Raw genomic sequence first — 19,898 nt, forward strand, 5'->3', positions numbered from 1 at the left:
ACTTAAATTGAGGTGAAAATATGCCTAAAATTCCCAAAAAATTTCACCTTAAATTATTCAGAATAAAATATTGAAAACGGCATGATTGTTATGTTTTTATGTGACCATAATATCACTTCTCCAGAAAATATAGCAATATCATGGGTATATTACACTGTTTTGACGACAACAAACTTGTAATGTGCGAGGTTGTAAAAAAACGGGGGGGTGCTTAACTTAATTCTTTGTGTATATAAATACCCAGAGAGGCCCAGGCCCATACCTATGAGGAATGGTCATTACAGCGTTTCTGGTATTTGGCCAACTGGCCTGGTATTTGGTCTCCATGACTCCGTTATCCCCTACAAGGGTTGAAAAAAAGGCAGGAATGAGGATTAACAAAACAAAACCCCCACTTTACTGGGCAAATACTGAGTTTATTCAAGTGGAGGTTTCTGTTAACCCAGGTGGAGGAAACTGGGGCCAGGTGGAGGAAACTGGGCCTTGCCACATCGTGCCAACCCTGTCTACAGGAGTAACAAAAAGGCTGGAACCTGGGCCATTTTTATTTCCTTTTTGCACACGTGTCAATTTGGGGACTAGTCTTGCTCAGCGAACATCGTAGCTCGCTCTTGACATCAATCTGGCTTTAGTTTCGATCATTACTCAGATTGTGAATGCAACTTTTAAGAGAAATAATAAAATAACTAACAATAAAACCAGTTTCCTTTTGCCATTTTTTGTGTGCTTCCCCTTCTCTCCCCATCTTGTTTACCGCTACCCTTATTATATGTTTTGTGTGTTTGTTTGATTTTTTTTGTGTGATAAATGTTAGCTCTTTCACAAGCCTCAATCTTGTATACAAAAAAAAATTTTTTTTACATCCGTAAGTCGTTCGGAACATCTTTAGGACTTATGTAACTACTTAGCGCAGACAGCTCACGACCCCCCCCCTGGAAACCTACTCATGGCCCCCTTGGGGGTCACGACTCACCTTTTGAGAAACTCCTCGGTCAATATGTTGTTCAAATCACACTTGGTGTCCCTATTAACAATTCTGTATGTATTATTGAACAATCCTGTTGGCCGCCAAGATTCTCTGGTATCCTCTTGAAGCGAAATGAATTTTTGCCATTTCTCAGAAACAAACTGACTGGGTGTCAAATTGAAACCTGTTTACGATGTAAAAGTGATCAGCACAGAAACTCAGCTTCAATGTGAGAAATTCCTATCTTTTTTTTTTTTTTTGGATACTGAATCGAGGCTCGTGAAAGAGCTGACATTTACTTCACAAACAAATCAACCAGACAAACAAAATATATAAAAAGAGGGAGCGGAAGACGAGAGAATGGGAAGCACGCAAACACTTGAGAGCACACAACATTTAAGAGCAGGGAGATGTGTGGGAGGGATAGGGCTTGGGGGGAGGAGGCGTGGGAAGGGGAGAGAGATGTAGAATGTAAGATGTAGAATGTAGATGTAGATGTAATGAATGTAGATGAATGTAGATGTAAGATGTAGAATGCACAATATTGTTGACTATGCTTCACTTCGTGTCATTTACACTGTCAAACTGCATCCATATTTTTACCTTTGCCACCAAAGGTGGATGGAGGTTATGTTTTCACCCCTGTCTGGCTGTTCATCTGTTCATCTGTCTGTGCACAAGATATCTCAACGTTGTGGACAGATTTGTCTGAAATTTGGCAGACTAAATGGGTTAGATTTTGGTGACTATCTGCATCCGGCTACTAGAATCTTTTAAGTGATTCTTCACCATTGGGAGATAGGGCAAAAACGATACCTAGCAGGATATCTCAAAAAAGATTTGGACGAAACTTGGTGGACAGTTTACGTGTGTGACAAGGACGAATCGATTCAATTTTGGTGAAGATTTGACTATGCATCCGGATACGAGAATTATTCTGATTCTTCACCATTGAGAGATCGGGTGAAAACCGATTATATAACATGATATTTTAAAAGGTTATGGATGAGTTATGACTAAACTTGGTGGACGAGTTGGTTGGGTGACAAGAACAAGCCGGTTAGATTTTGGTTCAGGTCCGAATCCAGATCCGGCCTATCAGTGGAATACAAAACAAACTGTTCATCCTGGCGTGGGTATGCCCTCTACCGAGTGCCCTTCTAGTTCTTAAATAAAAGTTAAAATCAGGACCAAGTTTATCATAGTTGTTACTTTAATGATACGATCATGTGGTTTTCTCCTCTTTTAAACCTGACACAAGTCGTATTCATGATTGTATCATGTTTCGGATTAATCAAATGTAACTTGGCACTTTAAGTAATTATGATTGCATTTTTCGGGAAAATATTTCAATAACTTCGCTGTTTTATCTTATCGTTTGGACCTGATTCGTAACGTCTTCCTGTTTAAACAATGAATAATGATAACATTCCCAATTTTGTCTTTGTAATACAACACAAACAAAACAACAGGCATTTTAAGGCCGTTTTCCCTGCTGGAGCGGCGGTTAGCCTTGCGGACCCCATGACAATCTTCTCCATTTTGCCCTATTGTCTTTGTAATACAGTAGTTCCTTTTTAATTTGCTTATTACCTATTTTTGTAAATGTGTAAATTTGATCGCCTGATTCCTTTACAGGGAATGTAGCATGGATGCATATCCTCGCAGCTTACTGCCTCTACACCAAACCAACCGGGCCAGCGGCGGGTGAAGTCTTCTACTGTTATGACGATTCGCCATATCTATCTTACAGCAACTTCAACCATCTGTTGTTGGAGGCAGCTGGTCTTCAGACCACTCCATTTCAACCTCCATACTTTGTTATACTGATAATTGTTTGGATTGCCGAGGTGGTTTCTGGAATGTTGCGCCCGTTCAAACGATGGACACCGATTCTGAATAGACACACACTTGGCATGGTGCGGACGCCATTCACAGTTTCTACAGACAAAGCGGCCAAGCTGCTTTGTTATCAGCCACGGTATGAATGGAAGGAAAGTCGAGAGAGGACAACCAGATGGCTCAGTAGCATTTTACCAGGGAATCAAGGTGAACAGGTTCGGTAAAAGGAGACAGGATATTCAAAATTATGGAAAAGGGTGGTGATAAAATACAAATACAATTGAAAGGAATCGTGCTGCTGTTTTTCATGAATTCCAATGCAACAAAAGCACAATGTTTAAATGAAGATTTGCCAAAATAAATAAATTGATCTTTAAATATTTTTGATTTTATACTTTGCTAGCATTTGTGGAGATGGAGCCATTTGATTAGTTGTTGCTTATTCCACAAGGCTCGACTTTGTATACATCTTACTATAATTCACAAAATGTCCGTCTGTCCGTTTGAAGGTACCGCAAAAACGGCTGAACCGATCGCAACGATATTTTGGGTGGGTATTCCTGGGACCCCTTGGAGTAAAATAGGCTGTATTGTTTTTCCAACTTTTTCCCAGTTTTCCAATTTTCCATTTTTTCCAAACACGATGGAATAATATTTACCGATATGAACAGTGATGTGGCTTTTGTTGAAATTCTACGTACCAGGAGAGAGTAGATCGAGTCCTGATGATCTCTTCCGATTATAAACGTGCGGCTCCGAAGTAACATGGCAGCGTGTGCAAAGCGACTGAGAAACAGGTGTAGCGGCCGCTTCCGTGTTACAGATTCGGCGCGCACTCTTCACACAAACGTGCGACTGAGAAAGACGTGTAGCGGCCGCTTCCGTTTTGCAGAATTCAATGTTTTTTTCAAAATGGGCACCATGTACTGTTTAGATTTTGATGATTTGTGTGTGATATGATTCAACGGATGTTTATATGAATCGTTTAAAATAAAAAAAGCCTTCAATTTCTGATATTTTTCCTTTTCATTTGGGCTTCCCAATTGAAGCCCCGCCCATAGGGTGGGTACGGTTGCTAGTAAAAATGATTTCACGAAGTGGCTCGGCAGGCCTGATATTTGACTGAAGGTAGCAGTAATTTGGAATTGGTCAGAGTTGGTCAGATCATAATTTGGAATTGGTCAGAATTGGTCAGATCATAATTTGGAATTGGTCAGAGTTGGTCAGATCATAATTTGGAATTGGTCAGAGTGTTGGCGATGGCTCACCTACTCTTTGAGAAATGTACCTATTTAAGCTGCACCAACCAATGCCAGGAGGCAGGTCACCCAGTTTAGGGTCTATCCGAGGTAGGGTGTATTTTGTGATGCAACACCATTGCGAGTAAAAATGTAAACCGTTATTCACACTCAAAGGTTTATTAGAAATTTGTCACAGTAAGAAGGAGTCAGTAGGACTTCATTTAAAAAGGATGTATGGTAAACATTAAACACATGATATTACAATATTATTTTTGTGCATCAGTACTGTTGAAACATAATATCAACCTTTTCTTTTTTTGACAAGCACAGCCATCAATAAATGAACAAAGCAACTTTATACTATTACAACAACTCAAGTTTTTGAATAATTTCCATTTTGAGAATCACAGTTCAAAAAAATTCAAAATGCATTGACATGTTCAATACTCCTTTGTAACTTAAAAAGAATGACCTTGCTAAAATTCAGTGTTTCTCCTTAACTCTGAAGTAATGACCATACCATAATCGCCGATAAAAAAAAATATAGAAAACTTAAATAAGAACCGATTTATCATTTCTATTTGATTATTAAGTTAGAGCTGTCCTCTCTTTCTTTTATCCTACTCATGTGGTAAACTCAGGATGGACTTCTGCATAAGAATCATTCAAGAAAAGTCATGTTTTTTTTGTTTTTTTCCTGAATTTTATAATAGACGACCATTTGCCATTAATTCGGTGGTGGATGAGCTGACTCGCCTTACCTCATCCATGAATCTTATATGCCCTGAGTGAACTAACAATAATGCACCCCTTCCCTCTGGATGATCTAAAAATCCATGTTTATCAACGTTCTCCATCAAAGAAGGCTCGAGGAAATTATCGCCTTTAAAAAAAATTTAGACTGCACTTGGCATCAGTTAAAATTGTTGCTTGTCAAAAAACTTCATATAAATGTCTCCCGTTGTAAAGTCCGTCAGCTTCTTTTTTGCTATCAAATCAAATTAAACCCTAAATTCAGTGATTTTAAAAAAAAACACCTTCATAAAGATTTAAGACATCGTTTATTTTAAGAATCATAAAACTTATTTATCTTGTTCCGTTTATATATTATATTTAGCCAGGTGTTGACTTAGCGGTTAGGGTGCCGGCTTGGGATCCTAGGATCCTGGGTTCAAATCCCGATGATCGCTGAATTAACGCCAGGGGGGTTGACTCAGCCTGTCATCCTTCCGAGGTCGGCAAATTGAGTACCAGTTCACTGGTAATTGTCTTCAATGAATCTAGGTACTTCAATGAAAAATTGTGTTGCAAGAGGTGACTAACAGGGTTGGCGGCAGGAAGAGCATCCGGCCTTAAAACAATGCTTCAAAAAGGGGACCGCGGTGCCCAAAAAAGGCCAACCTCTGCTTTGCGGGGAAAAATGGCCTCAGAAGGTGGTTCTTTTATATATTGTATTTCATTATCTAATTGATTTTTTGAGGCATATATCACTTATTTTCCTTTCTATTTTATATCCTTCTTTATTGTCTAACTTTCCTTACTTCGATATATTAAAGGGAAGCAACTTTTCAAAAATAGGATGACATTTAATTTTACTCTTTTTGATCTATTCTTTTTTTCACTTTACATCCCTGTTTGTTAAAACACGATTAGGAAGCATGTGCAACTTGATGAACTCGCCAGGGATTTCTCCAGTCATATCTTGCCTTGATGGAAATATTTTTGTCACATTCACCAAAACATATAAAGAATAAAAATTCAAAAAGCAGGTATTTGGTAAAGGTTATTGTTCATCAAGTAAAGTTAGATGATGCGCAAACCTGATTTGTTGAACTTGTACATCATAATTATCTTGGAATAATCGTCTTCCCGTGTGAGGTTCAAAGTACCTGTTTGCTAAAATCCAATGTGATATGATGGAAAGATGATGTAAGTTTTGCTAATAAAATATAACATATTACAAGTGGGAGAGGTGTGTTGGCTAAACAAATTGCCTGAAAAAGAATCCTTACAAGTATATATATATATATATAGATATATATATACACACACAGAACTGTATTGGTCCAGAATTGCAGGGTAATTATTATGTGTATGTACGTATATATAGTTTATCACTTTTGTTCCACTCGGAGTAACGTAAGTGTAGGTGTGGCTATAACAGTGTGTAAAAGTATTCAATTAACAGTTAGAGTCCAGAAAAGTCGAGTAAGGCAATTCAATTTCAGGAAGGCAAACTTTGAGGGAATGAGAAAAGTTAGGTGCTCTCCATTGGGACAAACTAACAGGAGGGTAATTAGCATGAGAGAAATGGACAATCTCAAAGGGCAAATGTGCAGTGTACAGTATAAGTATATTCCAGTAAGGTGGAAATCCAGTGGCAGAAAGAGACCAAGATGGTTGAATGAGTACGTAAGACATTCCATGAAGGATAAGGACAAGGCATTTATGAGGTACAAATTATGGGACTGGAATTGGACCCGTATCCATATAGGAGTAAACAGAGTGTATTTTGGAATGTAACTAGGCAAGCCAAAGGAGAATATGAAAAAGACAAAGGCAAAAATATTCCCAAAAAAAGAAAAGCATTCTTCAAGTACATTAGGGGTAAAGGTGAGGTGAGGTGAGGTAAAGGACAGAGGTAAAGGTGAGTGTGGCACATTAAGGAATAGCCCAGGGAGATTGGTTGGTGATGAAAGTGAGATGACGGCATTTATTAAATAGTTATTTTGCTTCAATATCTACAAAAGAACAGTCAGGGAAATTACTAATACCTGAGAGTATCTATCAAAGACTTTTAAAGAAGATCCAGGTCAGAGTGGAGGAAGTAAAGGAACATGTAGGAAATCTAAGAGTAGATCCAGCTCTGAGACAGATATGCATTCAAGCGTATTGAGGGAGGTGACTGAGCAGGTAAGCAAGATGTTAACGGATATAGCTTGAAGAGCTCACTGGAGTCGGGCCAGGTACCGGAGGATTGGAGAGTAGCAAATGTAACTCCATTATTTAAGAAAGGTTCCAGGGAAGAATTAGGGAACATATAGCCCTGTTAGTTTGATTTCAGTTGTGGGGAAGGTGTTGGAGACGTTAATTAGTGATCAAATGGGGAGAAATTTAAATAAATTCAAACTATTTAAAGGCGTTCAACATGGATTTACTAAAATGAGGTCATGTTTAACCAATTTATTGGAGTTCTATCGTTTTGAATTCCTAATTGGGTGGATGAGTAGAAGTGTAGTGTATCTTTGGGTAGACATTTGATAAGGTACCACAAAGAAGGATATTAGCTAATGTGAGGGCTTATGAAGTGGCTGGTAGAGTATCTACCTGGATTGGAAACTGACATTGATAGGAAGAAAAGAGTGAATAGAGTGAATGGGAGGATGTCTAGCCGGGAGGATGCAAGTTGTGGGGTACGTCACGGATCAGTTATCGGACCATTATTATTCTTGATTTATATCAATGATTTCGATTGTGGGATCAAAAGTTCGCTTTCCAAATTTCCAGATGACACAAGGATTGGAGGTAAGGTTGTGATAGCAGAGGGGGTGGTGATCAGATTCAGGAAAGTCAAGATACCTTCATAGATTTGGTAAAGATTGGCAGATGTAGATTAACATGAGGAAATGTAAGGTGCTGGGGATGGGTAAGAATAAGGAAAATAGAGATTACATGATGTAAAGGAAAATATTGGAGCGTGTCACACAGGCGAAGGATCTGGGGTGGTCAGAGAAGCCCATCCCCAGAATCGAGGTTAAGCAGACAGGACAATGCCAGGTATCTACAGGTAAAGCAAATAAGGGTTCTCAGTTGTATTTGTTGGGGGATACATTTTAAATGAAAAGAGGGGAGTGTTAACACTGCACAGGAATCTAGTGAGGCCTCATCAATAAAATTGTGTAAAATTTTTGTCGCCAGATCTGAGGAGGTCATAGCTGCCATAGAGAGGGTACAGCGTAAAGCGACTAGATTGATTCCGGGCCTAGTTAGAGGAAGCTATGAGGAGCGGCTGAAGGAGATGGGACTTTATACATTAGAAAGGAGGGGATCTGATAGAGATCTTTGAGATGGTGAATGACAAACAGAGAATAAGTGCAGAAGTGTTTTTCAGGAGAAAAGACAGTGGCAAAACCAGGGTCCACAGCCTGCAAGTAAAGAAGAAGAGGAGAATGAAGATGGTAATAAGGCCGGGTCTTTCACTCACGTAGTAAATGCATGGAATGGTCTTCCTGGAAAGGTAGTGGTAATAGAGACAGCAGAGAGGTGTAAACTGGAATTAGAACGGTACCTAGATTCATTGAGGATAGAGGGGTACATGGATATTGGCAGGAATTGTAGGTAACTCATGTATGGATTGGTATTTGGATACCTGTGCAGTGAATTAACGTGGTCTTGATGTCAAGTGGATTTAATGGGACAATTTGCCTCCTGTGTTCTTGCGTCTATCTACAGGGGATCTCTTATCAGCAGAGCCTTAAAAATGTCGTGAACTTTGGTGGTTTGTTTGAGGGATTGTGCAAGACTAGAAAGTGCCAGCCTAGGAGATGAGAGAAGAGGAAGAAGAAGAAGAGGAGAGAGACAGAATTTTCACAGGATTAGTAAAGAGAACTAACGGAGAGATCTGAATACTTCATTCATCTTCTTGAATGCCTGATTCAATTACCCTCCGTCATCATCGAGGTTTCGACCCTTCCATCCCAGAACCTCTCCGAACAGTGGGTCCACAATGTTACTTGTGTCCGAAGGTCATCCCGTCCGGCAGAGAGATGGAGATAAAATCAGGAAGAATGCAGTGCATTTACCACTAATAGGAAAGAAAAGGCAGACAGATGCATCGAAAGAGGGAGTGATCAGTTCTGACTGATTAATTGTGTAGAACAGAAGGAGAAGAAGGTTCTCGTCTCAAAGACCCATCTGCCCCCCTTTTTGGCTGCATTGAGGCCTTCTTATTACTTTGTGCTTTTACCTTCTTCCTTCTGCTTGCTGAAGTTGAGCTTCTTCTTCCTTTACACCTTTTCAAATTTTGTTTTTGATATAATTTCTTCCACTTAAAGTTGAAATAACTGCTATTGTTTGAACTACTAATTTTAAAAGTTTGAGATTATATGTTCTTGTTTAATCCCCTCAAACTCCATACCCCAACCCCTGTATTTAAAAAAAAAAAAAAACTTTACAATTCATTTTATCATACAACGTTTTCTTTATTTAAAGCTGCCAAATAATTAGATAATTTTTTTTTTAATTTCTGAAAATGAAATTACCATTAGGGCCAGCCGAGATCTGTTGAAGTTTCCTCTTCTTTTAACAAAGCTTCTTCCTCTTCTTTTAACATTATGGATTAACGATGATTGGCTAAACCCATTGGAAGGGGCCTTTGTGCGTATGTATAATTAATTATATTATACACAAAACTTTGTATAATTAATTATATTCAATTTGAATGATACAAAACTTTTTGCATTCACTCAGCATTCCAGGGGAACTATCCTAAATATATATATATATATATATATATATATATAAATAATATATCTACGTATGTAAAAATGTTTCACCTTCTCAATTTTGTTTTATACGCAACTACTTTTTTAAGTGATTATTTTGGTCGCCAACAGTTTGATTGCATTAAATTGATTTATTTATGTTTATTGTCTGATTATTCTCCAAGGTGTTCTGGATGTTCATTTATTACATTTGAATGACTTGTTGGAGGCCGACATGTTTCACAAGGACCTGCTCTGGAAACAAATATCCATATTTTCTTGCAAACCAGGGTTCACTCAAAAGTCTAGAACATTGTATGAACCATCTAATTCCATTTCATCATCTGTGTAAGTAAACTGAGGTCAGAATGAGAAATAGGTTCTATCCATGTGGGCTCAAAAAACAAATTGCAACTTCCCACTTTGGAAAATTAACACAGTACCGGTACATGTTTCAGAGTTAAGAATCTTAATCTTTTTTTAAAATTTGTCTTCAGATCCCACCAAGTCTAAATGTAAGGAAGAAACATGCGTAAAAATATCAAACCAATACTTGAGTTTTCTTTCCCTTTGAGAGCGCATTTTACCAAAAAGGATGTAAAGTGAAAAATTTGAAAACTATCAAAAGTAGAATTATACCCTCATTGACCTCCTGAACCGAACCCTCTTCTTCAAGGTTTGTGTGTTTCCTCTTCTCTTTGCCTGTTTGTTTTTTACTTTGCTTGTCGCATCCGCCTGCCTCATCGTCAGATTGTTGCCTTTTGATATCCTCCGTCACCTTACAGAGCAGCCTGGATTTTGTATACAAAAATACATTTGAAATTTGAGGTACCTTTCCCTTTGAATTTAAGGACAACACAAACAAAACAGAAAAAAGGTTTTAAACCTTCATTTCAATTTGTGCATTTTCAATCATTTCATCAGCCTCTTCATGAAGGCCTGAATCCCAAGGTGCGCCACCTTAATATAACGAATTTCTGCATTAATTGTTTTATCAACAGCACCAAGCAGAAGTTAATGCTAAATAGTCTGTTATATACAATTATGATTTTGTTCATTATGCGCAAAACATAAATCTGTTAAAATGTTGTATCATAAAACTGGCAAAAATAAGCATAAACTCTGAGAATGAAAATATTTTTACAACACATATTTTAAGGAGGTTTGAAAGCACAGTCATTTTTAATATCCATTAGCTTCACATAAAGTCAGCAAAGTACAATTATTTATTGTTACGACATTCCATTTATAAATTAGCTCTGTGATATGATCGATTTCTGTTAAATAAATTATTTATTTATAATGCAATGAAAGTGTTCAACATAGCCAGGACCCGCTGCGCAATGCCAGTAGGTGTGTTGTGTAAATGTTATTTACCTGATGGAATACTAATATCTGAAGCTAAATGTCGGTCTGAATTGACGGACAAGACAAAGAATGGATTTTATCATTTTAACTGTTGATTCGTAGGTTTACTGTCATGGGAAACGATGTGCTGCTGTTTCAAACATTAACCCTGCTTCAGAGTCTCTCTCCTGGTATTGCACTCACTGCCCTTTCCATGCTCTATCCATCTCCCCCTTTTTCCCCATCCAGGTCCTCCAGTAACGCCCTCCTGGTGAAACTCCCAAAATGCAGAATCGCTGCTCACCTCAACTCATTTGTTGCTTTTTTCCTGACCGTGGAACCAACTTCCTCATTCTCATTCTTCCCTCCAGGGCTTCAAGACGGCTGATCACTACCTTCTCAGGTTACCCACAAGCATGATATTTTCTAACCTCATTAACCTTCCCCGAGGCCCAGCTCTTTCTGGGGGGATTTCCAGTTTTTCCTTCCACTTTTGGGATTGAGAGTTTGTGGCAGTAACTATCTTGTTCAACCCCTGTGTCCTCCCCTTACTCTCATTCCTTCCCATGTCTCTTATTTCCACGAGTTTCCCTCCATACGCTGCTGGTGTATTTACCCCCCTCAAACCCCCACCCCTTCTACTTTTATTTTGTTACATCCTGATGCATTCTGTGTTCGAGCTCCTCCACAAGTCTTGACCACATATAAACCCACCTTTTGCTATTACGAAGGGCCAATGCTCGAAGCACCTGCCACACCTCATTTACACAACACAACGTAAGCATGCCCCTATCGACTTTTAGTTGATAAAATCGATTGTATATTCACATAATACGACGCCAAAAAGTTCAGGTCGAAAGCTGCTCAACCTTCTCGCCATGTGACTGTGGAGCCAAATGTATCCCACTAAATGACCACTTTTTCTTTTGTATAAAACTGTGCTGCAATGTTATTTCCATTACTTTGTCATATTTAAAAACAGTTACTCATTTAAAAGTTTAAGTGGAAGGTAAAAAAGAAAAAAAATCACTCCTAGAAATGGAAAACTATATATATATATTGTTAATTCAGTTACTGCTTTAACACTTTATGGTGATAATGGAAGGCAAAACTTGTAAGTGTTTTTTGAGGTGAACAATCGGTAATGAATAAACTTTCATCTGGACACAGAGGAAGCATGCAGAAACAGGTACAGAGTCAGGAGCATATACAACCAACACACACTTACAGCTTACGTAAACACGAGTTAGTCAATACAACAGGACTGTCTACCTGCCAACATTCACCTGCTGAATAAAAACATCAGTGTTGTAGGGTTCAGAGTTAACCGCTTCCTTCCATGAAGTATGGATAACATTTTGTCAGACCCAAATAGGGAGTTACGCATATCCAACTGGGTAATATTGGTAATACCTTGCAGGCCTCTCGGATTAAGAAAAGCCATGCTCACAGCTTGTATTTGATACTCTCACATTAAAAATCAAAAGATCATTGTTTTTGAAACTTAACTCCACAAAAGTTGGAAGATCAAGCATAGTAATTCTTCAATGTGCATTATAGTCTTGATGAAGTACTGCTCGGTTTAACACATTTTGAGCTTCATTCACAGTTGTCAGTTGTGCTTCTTGACGTTGCGTTGCTTAACTCGACCATAATCGCCATAAACTCTTATGGTATTTACTGTATGTTGACAAATGGAAGTTTTCTGGCACAAAATTGCACATAACTTGGACAATAATTTTGTGCACAGCTGGCATTCATTATTGCTTACAATATGTTTCTTTCAGTGAAGGGGGTTTATGTTAATAATGAGCTGGAAATGTTAAAAGTACGTCACATTCATAATGATCACTCAACTTTCGTCTCCAGTTCTTCGCAAAGCCCCATCTCTGCTGTGGCACCATTTTTATTCACCAACGAGCACTGCAACATAATAGAACGAGAAATTAATTTTTCTATGATGAAAAGAATCATTGTTCCGTAATATTATTCGACGGGGAGTGAATGATTGAGAAGCTGTCACATGCTACGGGTATGGAAACTACACCCCAAATCACAAAGGTTGCTTGTAGGCCCTGATATTGAATGGTTAACTAGAGGTTGTTACCTAATTACTCGGAAAACAGGGCTCAAGCCACAATACTTTATAAATATGAAAAAAAATCATTAAAAAAACAATTTCCATATCTGCCTCACTCCATTTGCGATCCACAAATCTTAACCTAAATGCAACCTTGCATCATTTATCTTTAACCACAGCACTTCAAAGGGATATGGCAAACATTTTTCGATATTTTACTTAAATTGAGGAAGCGGTTCTAATTAATGGTGGTGTAATATTTACCCTGCGCTCGCGAAGCGAAAAGCGGGGTTAAGCACTCAGGTACATACTTGTGCCGTGCGTGTCTGCATTTAAAAAATTCATTTTCTCGGCAACCGTTGGTCCGATTGACATGAAATTTTCACCATAGGAGCGCCTCCTCCTGTAGAATATTTTAATGATTATTATGACGTCATAGGCCACGGGGTACAGGCGCCATCCTCGAAAAACTTCGCACCTCTATATCTGAAACCACTCCATGGAAAAAATTGAGACCTGGCTCATTGTCAAGTACTCCCCATGGGGAATAAGATATGTTAATGATGATGTCATCGGTGCCTTCGTTATGACGTCATAATTCGACAAGTACAACTTTTTTTCTTTTTTTTTGTATACAAGATCGAGGCTCGTGAAAGAGCTAACATTAATCACACAGAAAGACAAACTGACACATAAAACATATAACATGGGGAGCGGTAGACAAGATGGGGCGAGAGGGGGAGGTACACAAACACAACATCTGAGAGCAGGGACATCGAGAGATCTGTGGGAGGGAGAGGGCTTTGGCGGGGGGAGGCATGGGAAGGGGGGGTGGGAGAGGTATAAAACATATGGACACTGCCAGGACTTCCAGGAAAGAAGTTGGTATTTCAAACAAGGTGGATCTGGGGTGAATTAGCGGGGGTAGAAAAGATCAAGGTTTTGGATGGGGAAAGATAAGAGATGGTGGTGAACAGCTGTTTTAAAGACCTGGAGGGAGGAGTGGGATTGAAGGGAGTGTGGGAGTTTGTTCCAGAGGTGGGAGAAAAGAGGAATGAAAGAGTGAAGGTGAGCAGAGAGCTGAGATTTCGGCAGTTTAACCATCAGAGGGTTGCTGGCAAATCTTGTGTGACCTGTAGGAATATTTGGGGGACATAGCACAGAGAGAGCTGGGGGAGCAAGGCCGGAGAGGAGTCGATAGAAGACGGAAAGACCACCAACCTGCCTGCGGTGATTAAGTGAAAGGCCCTCGGAGATAGCGTCATCGCGGGAGATTCCAATCATTCTGAACACTTTGGTTTCAACAGCGTGAAGACGAGCTAGGTGTGAGGCAGGAGCACCGGCCCATATGGGGAGAACAGTACCAGAACATAGGGGAGAACAGAACAGATTATCCAATCATTATTAATTTTTCTTCAGCAACTGTTGGTCTGATGGACACGAAGTTTTCACCATAGGAGCACCTCCTCCTTTAGAATATTTTAATGATAATAATGACGTCATAGGTCATGTGGTACAGGCGCCATCTTGGAAAAACAGAAAAAAGTTGCACCTCTATATCTCCTAAACCGCTGCATGGAAAAAATTGAAGCATGGCCCATTGTAAAGAATTCCATATGGGGAATAGGTGTTGTTAACGATGACGTCATTGGTGCCAATTATGACGTCATAATTCGACAGGGACAACGCTTGATCTGATCAGTTTGAAATGTAATGGGCGTGATCTATGCAACAATTATATTAGAGAATATAAATTTATGATGTCATCGCTCACGTCGTCTGGCAGCCATATTGGATCAAAGAAAAAAAATGTAAAAAAACAGAAGAGTTGGTTCACACTAAGTTGTCTGTGCAGGGTAAGTATTCTATGAATACCATCTAGTTTGACAATGCATTTAAAACGGATAGAGGAGAGACAAATAACCATAGGTTGGCCATCATTATGCAGGTTAGATGGTCCTAATGGCCTCTTCTTGCACTGAAGTTCCTCACAAGGGAACTCAGATTTATTTGCATGCTTCATTCATTCAGAGCTGCACAGAAAACCAAACTCTCAGTGTAGTGTGCAACAGAAACGGAGTCCATTCCTTTGGCAAATAACAAAGTAACTGAAAATAAGGCCTTGTATGATTGGGAGAACATATGAACTTAGAAAGTTCTGGTCCATGTGTATGAAACAAATTTGTTACATCCTGGTCCATGTGTCAAAGGTCACAATGACTTCATTCCTTGAGAAGTAAATGGCCATTGAGATTTCCACAAAGATGCCCACCTCACAATAGGGAATCATCGGAGGGATCAAGCCCGGCTGCTCGGGTCTCAAGGAACGAACACGACCTCAAGGCCCAACCTTCTTTGGGCACGCCAAGACATTCTCATGGTCCCTCTGTTAAAGGTCTTGCTGGTCTCTTTCGACTGACTCAACCATTTCCAAACTTTGCTCAATCGGAATGACCCCACATCCATTTCAGGATGAGTATTAATCAAACCTCCATCTAAACACTTTCACATTTGTGTAAGTGTATCTTTCAAATGATTTTGTGATCGCATAATAATCATAATAATCATAATAATAATTTCCGTTTCCGGTCCGGTCGTGAGAGGACGCTGGCGTCACTTGCTCGCCGCTTCTCTGACTGGACCATTGTCCGTATCTTGCTTTCCTGGTGGTCGTGGCGGATTTTTGGCCATTGAGTCTGCCCTCTGCACGGTCCCGGCTCTGCTCTGCTGCTCCTGGCTTCACCTGCTCGGCTCCTTCGCTGTTTCCTCGGGCTCACTCTCGTGGGTTGTGCCCATTGTTTGCAGCGGCGGTGGTGGCGGTTTGCCGCCGTGATCTTGATTAGCGGCGGCGGTCGTTTGCCACTGCATTTGCCGCTTTGCCTCCTCAACCTTGGCCTCGTGCTCGTCTCTTCGCTCCTGTCTGCCCTCTGCATGGTCCCGGCTCTGCTCCTGGCTTCACCTGCTCGGCTCCTTCGCTGTTTCCTCGGGCCCACTCCCGTGGGTTGTGACGATTGTTTCGCCTCCTCACCCTTGGCCTCGTGCTCGTCCCTTCGCTCCTGCTGGCATGGCTCTGCGGTACTCCGCCGCAAGGCTTCTCCTGCTTAAAACCCGCTCCACCCCATCATGCATCTCTGCAATCAAATCGAATGGACTCCTGCGTCGACCCAGGTACATTCACCGTGGCTCCGGTCATAAGTTTGTTTATTTACAATCAGGTCACTCCATCCCCATCCTCTGGTCGGCTCAGCGCACTCCCACTCATCGTCCCAACACACCTGGTCACAACAACGCACAAAATCGCACCTCCTGTCTGCGAACCCTGGCCAAATCACCTGGATTCATACCCGCCGTACAAAACAACATCAAGCTCACCCTGTTCAATACCCGGTCCCTCAACAACAAATGCCTCATCCTGAACGACTACATCCTGGAAAATAAACTGGACTTTCTCTGTCTCACTGAGACCTGGCAACAACCACTGGACTACTACACGCTCAACCTCACCACACCCAATGGATATTCTTACATCAATAAACCACGCTCGGAGGGCCGAGGTGGTGGAATTGCCGTTATTCACCGACAAGACATCAAGACCAACCTCATCTCCATCTCATCTGCTCCATCATTTGAACACCTGGCTTTTAAACTCTCTGGTCACACACAGTCAGTCATGGCTGTTGTCTACCGCCCTCCCAAACCACACCCATCATTCCTGTCTGACTTCTCCTACTTTCTGACCCAGCTATGTTCCCTCTCCCCCTCAATCCTCCTCCTTGGTGATTTCAATATCCACATGGACTCCACTGACTCCACGCTAACCACTGACTTCACTGATTTACTCACCTGCTTTAACCTCACTCAACATGTCAACTTTCCTACCCATAACCGTGGTCACATTTTGGACCTTGTCTGCTCTACTGGACTAATTTTGCACCATCTCTCTGGCTCCGACCTCACTCTCTCTGACCATCTAGCCATCACTCTGACCATCAACATCCCCACCCCAGCACCAAGGCATTATCGCACTATCAACTTCCGTAAGCTAAACGCTCTTTCACCTACCTCATTCTCATCGACCCTCTCTGAAAAAATGTCCACTTCTCCCTTCGTTGACCTCCACACCCCTTCTGACCTCACTGACTACTACAACCACACTCTCTCCTCCTGCCTTGACCAACTTGCGCCTATAAAAACCAAAACAGTTTCTTTCACCCATTCTGCTCCCTGGTTTACCCCTGAACTCCGCCTGATGAAAACTCGTGCTCGCCAACTTGAAAGACTCCGCAATAAAACAGGTCTCACAGTTCACTCTCAGGCCTACAAGGACCACATACAACACTATAAAGATGCCCTCTCCCGCGCCCGCTCCGCCTACTACTCTCAAATTATCCACTCTGGCTCCGGAAACCCAAAAGCACTCTTCTCTACAATAAACAAACTCCTCAGCCCCCTGAACACCACCACCCAGTCATTCACAATAGACAACTGCATCTCCTTCCTTTCATTCTTCCAACGCAAAATTGAAAACATCTACAACAGCTTGACCACCACCGCACCTGCTCCCCCTCAAACCACCTGCCCCCCCTTATCCTGCCATCCCCTGTCTCAATTCTCCCCAGTCTCCCCTACTGACCTCTCTGAACTCCTCATCGGAATGAAAACTGCCACCTGCACTCTTGACCCCATCCCCTCCAGCTTTGTCAAGGCCTCCCTTCCTGCTCTCTCTCCACTTATCATTGCAACAATAAACTCCTCCCTGTCTACAGGCATCGTCCCACCATCCCTCAAAATTGCTGCTGTTACCCCCATTCTGAAAAAACCTGGTCTAAACCCTGACACCCTAAACAACTTCAGACCCATCTCCAACCTACCCTTTCTGTCAAAGGTTTTTGGAACGCGCTGTAGCCACTCAACTCAAACATCACCTCTCTGCCAATAACCTGTATGAAACATTCCAATCCGGATTCCGCTCCTACCACAGTACTGAAACTGCTCTCCTCAAAATCACCAACGAACTTCTCCTCTCCTCTGACGCTGGCAACCTCAACATTCTCATCCTCCTCGACCTCAGCGCCGCCTTTGACACCATCGATCACACCATCCTCCTCACCCGACTTGAAACCACCTTTAACATTACCGGCACTGCCCTCTCTTGGATTAAATCATACCTCTCTGACAGACGTCAGTTCATCTCCATCAATAACTGCAAATCCCCCACTGCTCCCCTCCCCCAAGGTGTCCCCCAAGGTTCAGTTCTTGGCCCCCTCCTCTTCATCCTTTACCTGTCCCCCCTCGGTCACTTAATCCGCCGTCATGGTCTCCAATTCCACTGCTTCGCCGATGACATCCAGCTTTTCATCTCCACCAAGTCCATCTCCACCGCCACCCACTCTATCCTGACAAACTGCATCACTGAAATAAAATCCTGGCTTCAAATCAACTTCCTCAAACTTAACTGTGATAAATCTGAAATAATCATCATTGGCCCAAAAACGCTCACCAAGTCCACCCATAACTTTGCCCTCAACATCGACGGTTTCCCAGTATCCACCTCCCCTCACATCCGGAATCTTGGCATCATCTTTGACCAAACCCTCTCCTTCGACAAATACACTAAACAGATCACAAAGACAGCCTTCTTTCACCTGAAAAACATCGCCCGTCTCCGTCCATCCCTCTCCTCCGTGGCTGCAGAAACCCTCATCCACGCCTTCATCACTTCCCGTCTGGACTACTGCAATAGCCTCCTTTATGGTTCACCCTCAACAATCACCAATAAACTCCAATACATTCAGAACTCCGCTGCCCGTCTACTCACCCATTCCCGGACCCGTGACCACATCACCCCCGTCCTTTACAAGCTTCACTGGCTCCCCATCTCCCAGAGAATCCAGTACAAAATCCTCCTCTTGACCTACAAAGCCCTCCATAACCTGGCCCCATCCTACCTGGCTGACCTCCTCTCCAGACACACTCCCACCCGCAACCTCCGCTCTGCTGGTACCAACCTCCTGACCCCCCCCATCCGGACCAAATTTAGATCCTGGGGGGACAGGGCCTTCTCCATCGCTGCTCCCACCCTCTGGAACTCGCTACCTCACACCTCACACTCGCTACCTCTCCTCACTCACCACATTCAAAACATCACTCAAGACCCACCTGTTCAACACTGCATTCAACATTTAACCCACAGCATCTAACCCCTGACTATCTCCTCTCCTTCTCCCTCCTTTGTGCTTTGAATATTTCCCTATTGATTCTTCTTTTTTTGCAATTGTTTTTATGTTTTGCTATGCATTATGTTTTGCACTCTGTCAAAGCGTCTTTGGGCTTCCTGAAAAGCGCTATATAAAATAAATGCATTATTATTATTATTATTATGAGTATTATATTTTAAGTTTAAATTTTTTTTTTTTTTTGTTTTGTTTTGTATACAAGATCGAGGCTCGTGAAAGAGCGAACATTAATCACACAGAAAGACAAACCGACACAAAAATATATAACATCGGGAGCGGTAGACAAGATGGGGAGAGAGGGGGAAGGACACAAACACAACATTTGAGAGCAGGGACCGAGAGACATGGAGACATCGAGAGATCTGAGAGAGGGCGAGGGCTTTGGGGGGGGGGGTGTGGGAAGGAGGGGTGGGGGGGTGGGAGAGGTATAAAACATATGGACACGGCCAGGACTTCCAGGAAAGAAGTTGGAATTTCAAACAAGGTGGATCTCGGGTGAATTAGCGGGGGTAGAAAAGATCAAGGTTTTGGATGGGGGAAGATAAGAGATGGTGGTGAACAGCTGTTTTAAAGACCTGGAGGGAGGAGAGGGATTGAAGGGAGTGAGGGAGTTTGTTCCAGAGGCGGGAGAAAAGAGGCATGAAAGAGTGAAGGTGAGCAGAGAGCCGAGATTTCGGCAGTTTAACCATCAGAGGGTTGCTG

The 19,898-nt window shown here is 41.6% G+C and overlaps 2 protein-coding genes across 5 annotated transcripts in view; one reads left to right on the top strand and one right to left on the bottom strand.

Annotated features, from left to right (window-relative positions):
* Positions 1 to 3,820, top strand: part of HSD3B7 (hydroxy-delta-5-steroid dehydrogenase, 3 beta- and steroid delta-isomerase 7) — a 66,386-nt gene extending 62,566 nt beyond the window's left edge. For all 4 annotated transcript variants that reach the window (XM_068125406.2, XM_068125405.2, XM_068125407.2 and 1 more), the window contains exon 7: positions 2,606 to 3,820. In XM_068125406.2, coding sequence (XP_067981507.2) covers positions 2,606 to 3,033 — 428 coding nt within the window. In that variant the 3' untranslated portion in view covers positions 3,034 to 3,820. The remainder of the gene's footprint in view (positions 1 to 2,605) is intronic.
* Positions 3,821 to 12,270: 8,450 nt separating this feature from the next.
* SLC1A2 (solute carrier family 1 member 2) overlaps positions 12,271 to 19,898 on the bottom strand; it is a 192,731-nt gene continuing 185,103 nt past the window's right edge. Inside the window, 1 exon segment of the mRNA XM_068125411.2 lies at positions 12,271 to 12,803. Within this exon segment, the coding sequence (XP_067981512.2) occupies positions 12,729 to 12,803 (75 nt within the window). The 3' untranslated portion in view covers positions 12,271 to 12,728.

This window comes from Myxine glutinosa, chromosome 8, assembly GCF_964187855.1.
Source record: "Myxine glutinosa chromosome 8, kmMyxGlut1.1, whole genome shotgun sequence".
Lineage (NCBI taxonomy): Eukaryota > Metazoa > Chordata > Myxini > Myxiniformes > Myxinidae > Myxine > Myxine glutinosa.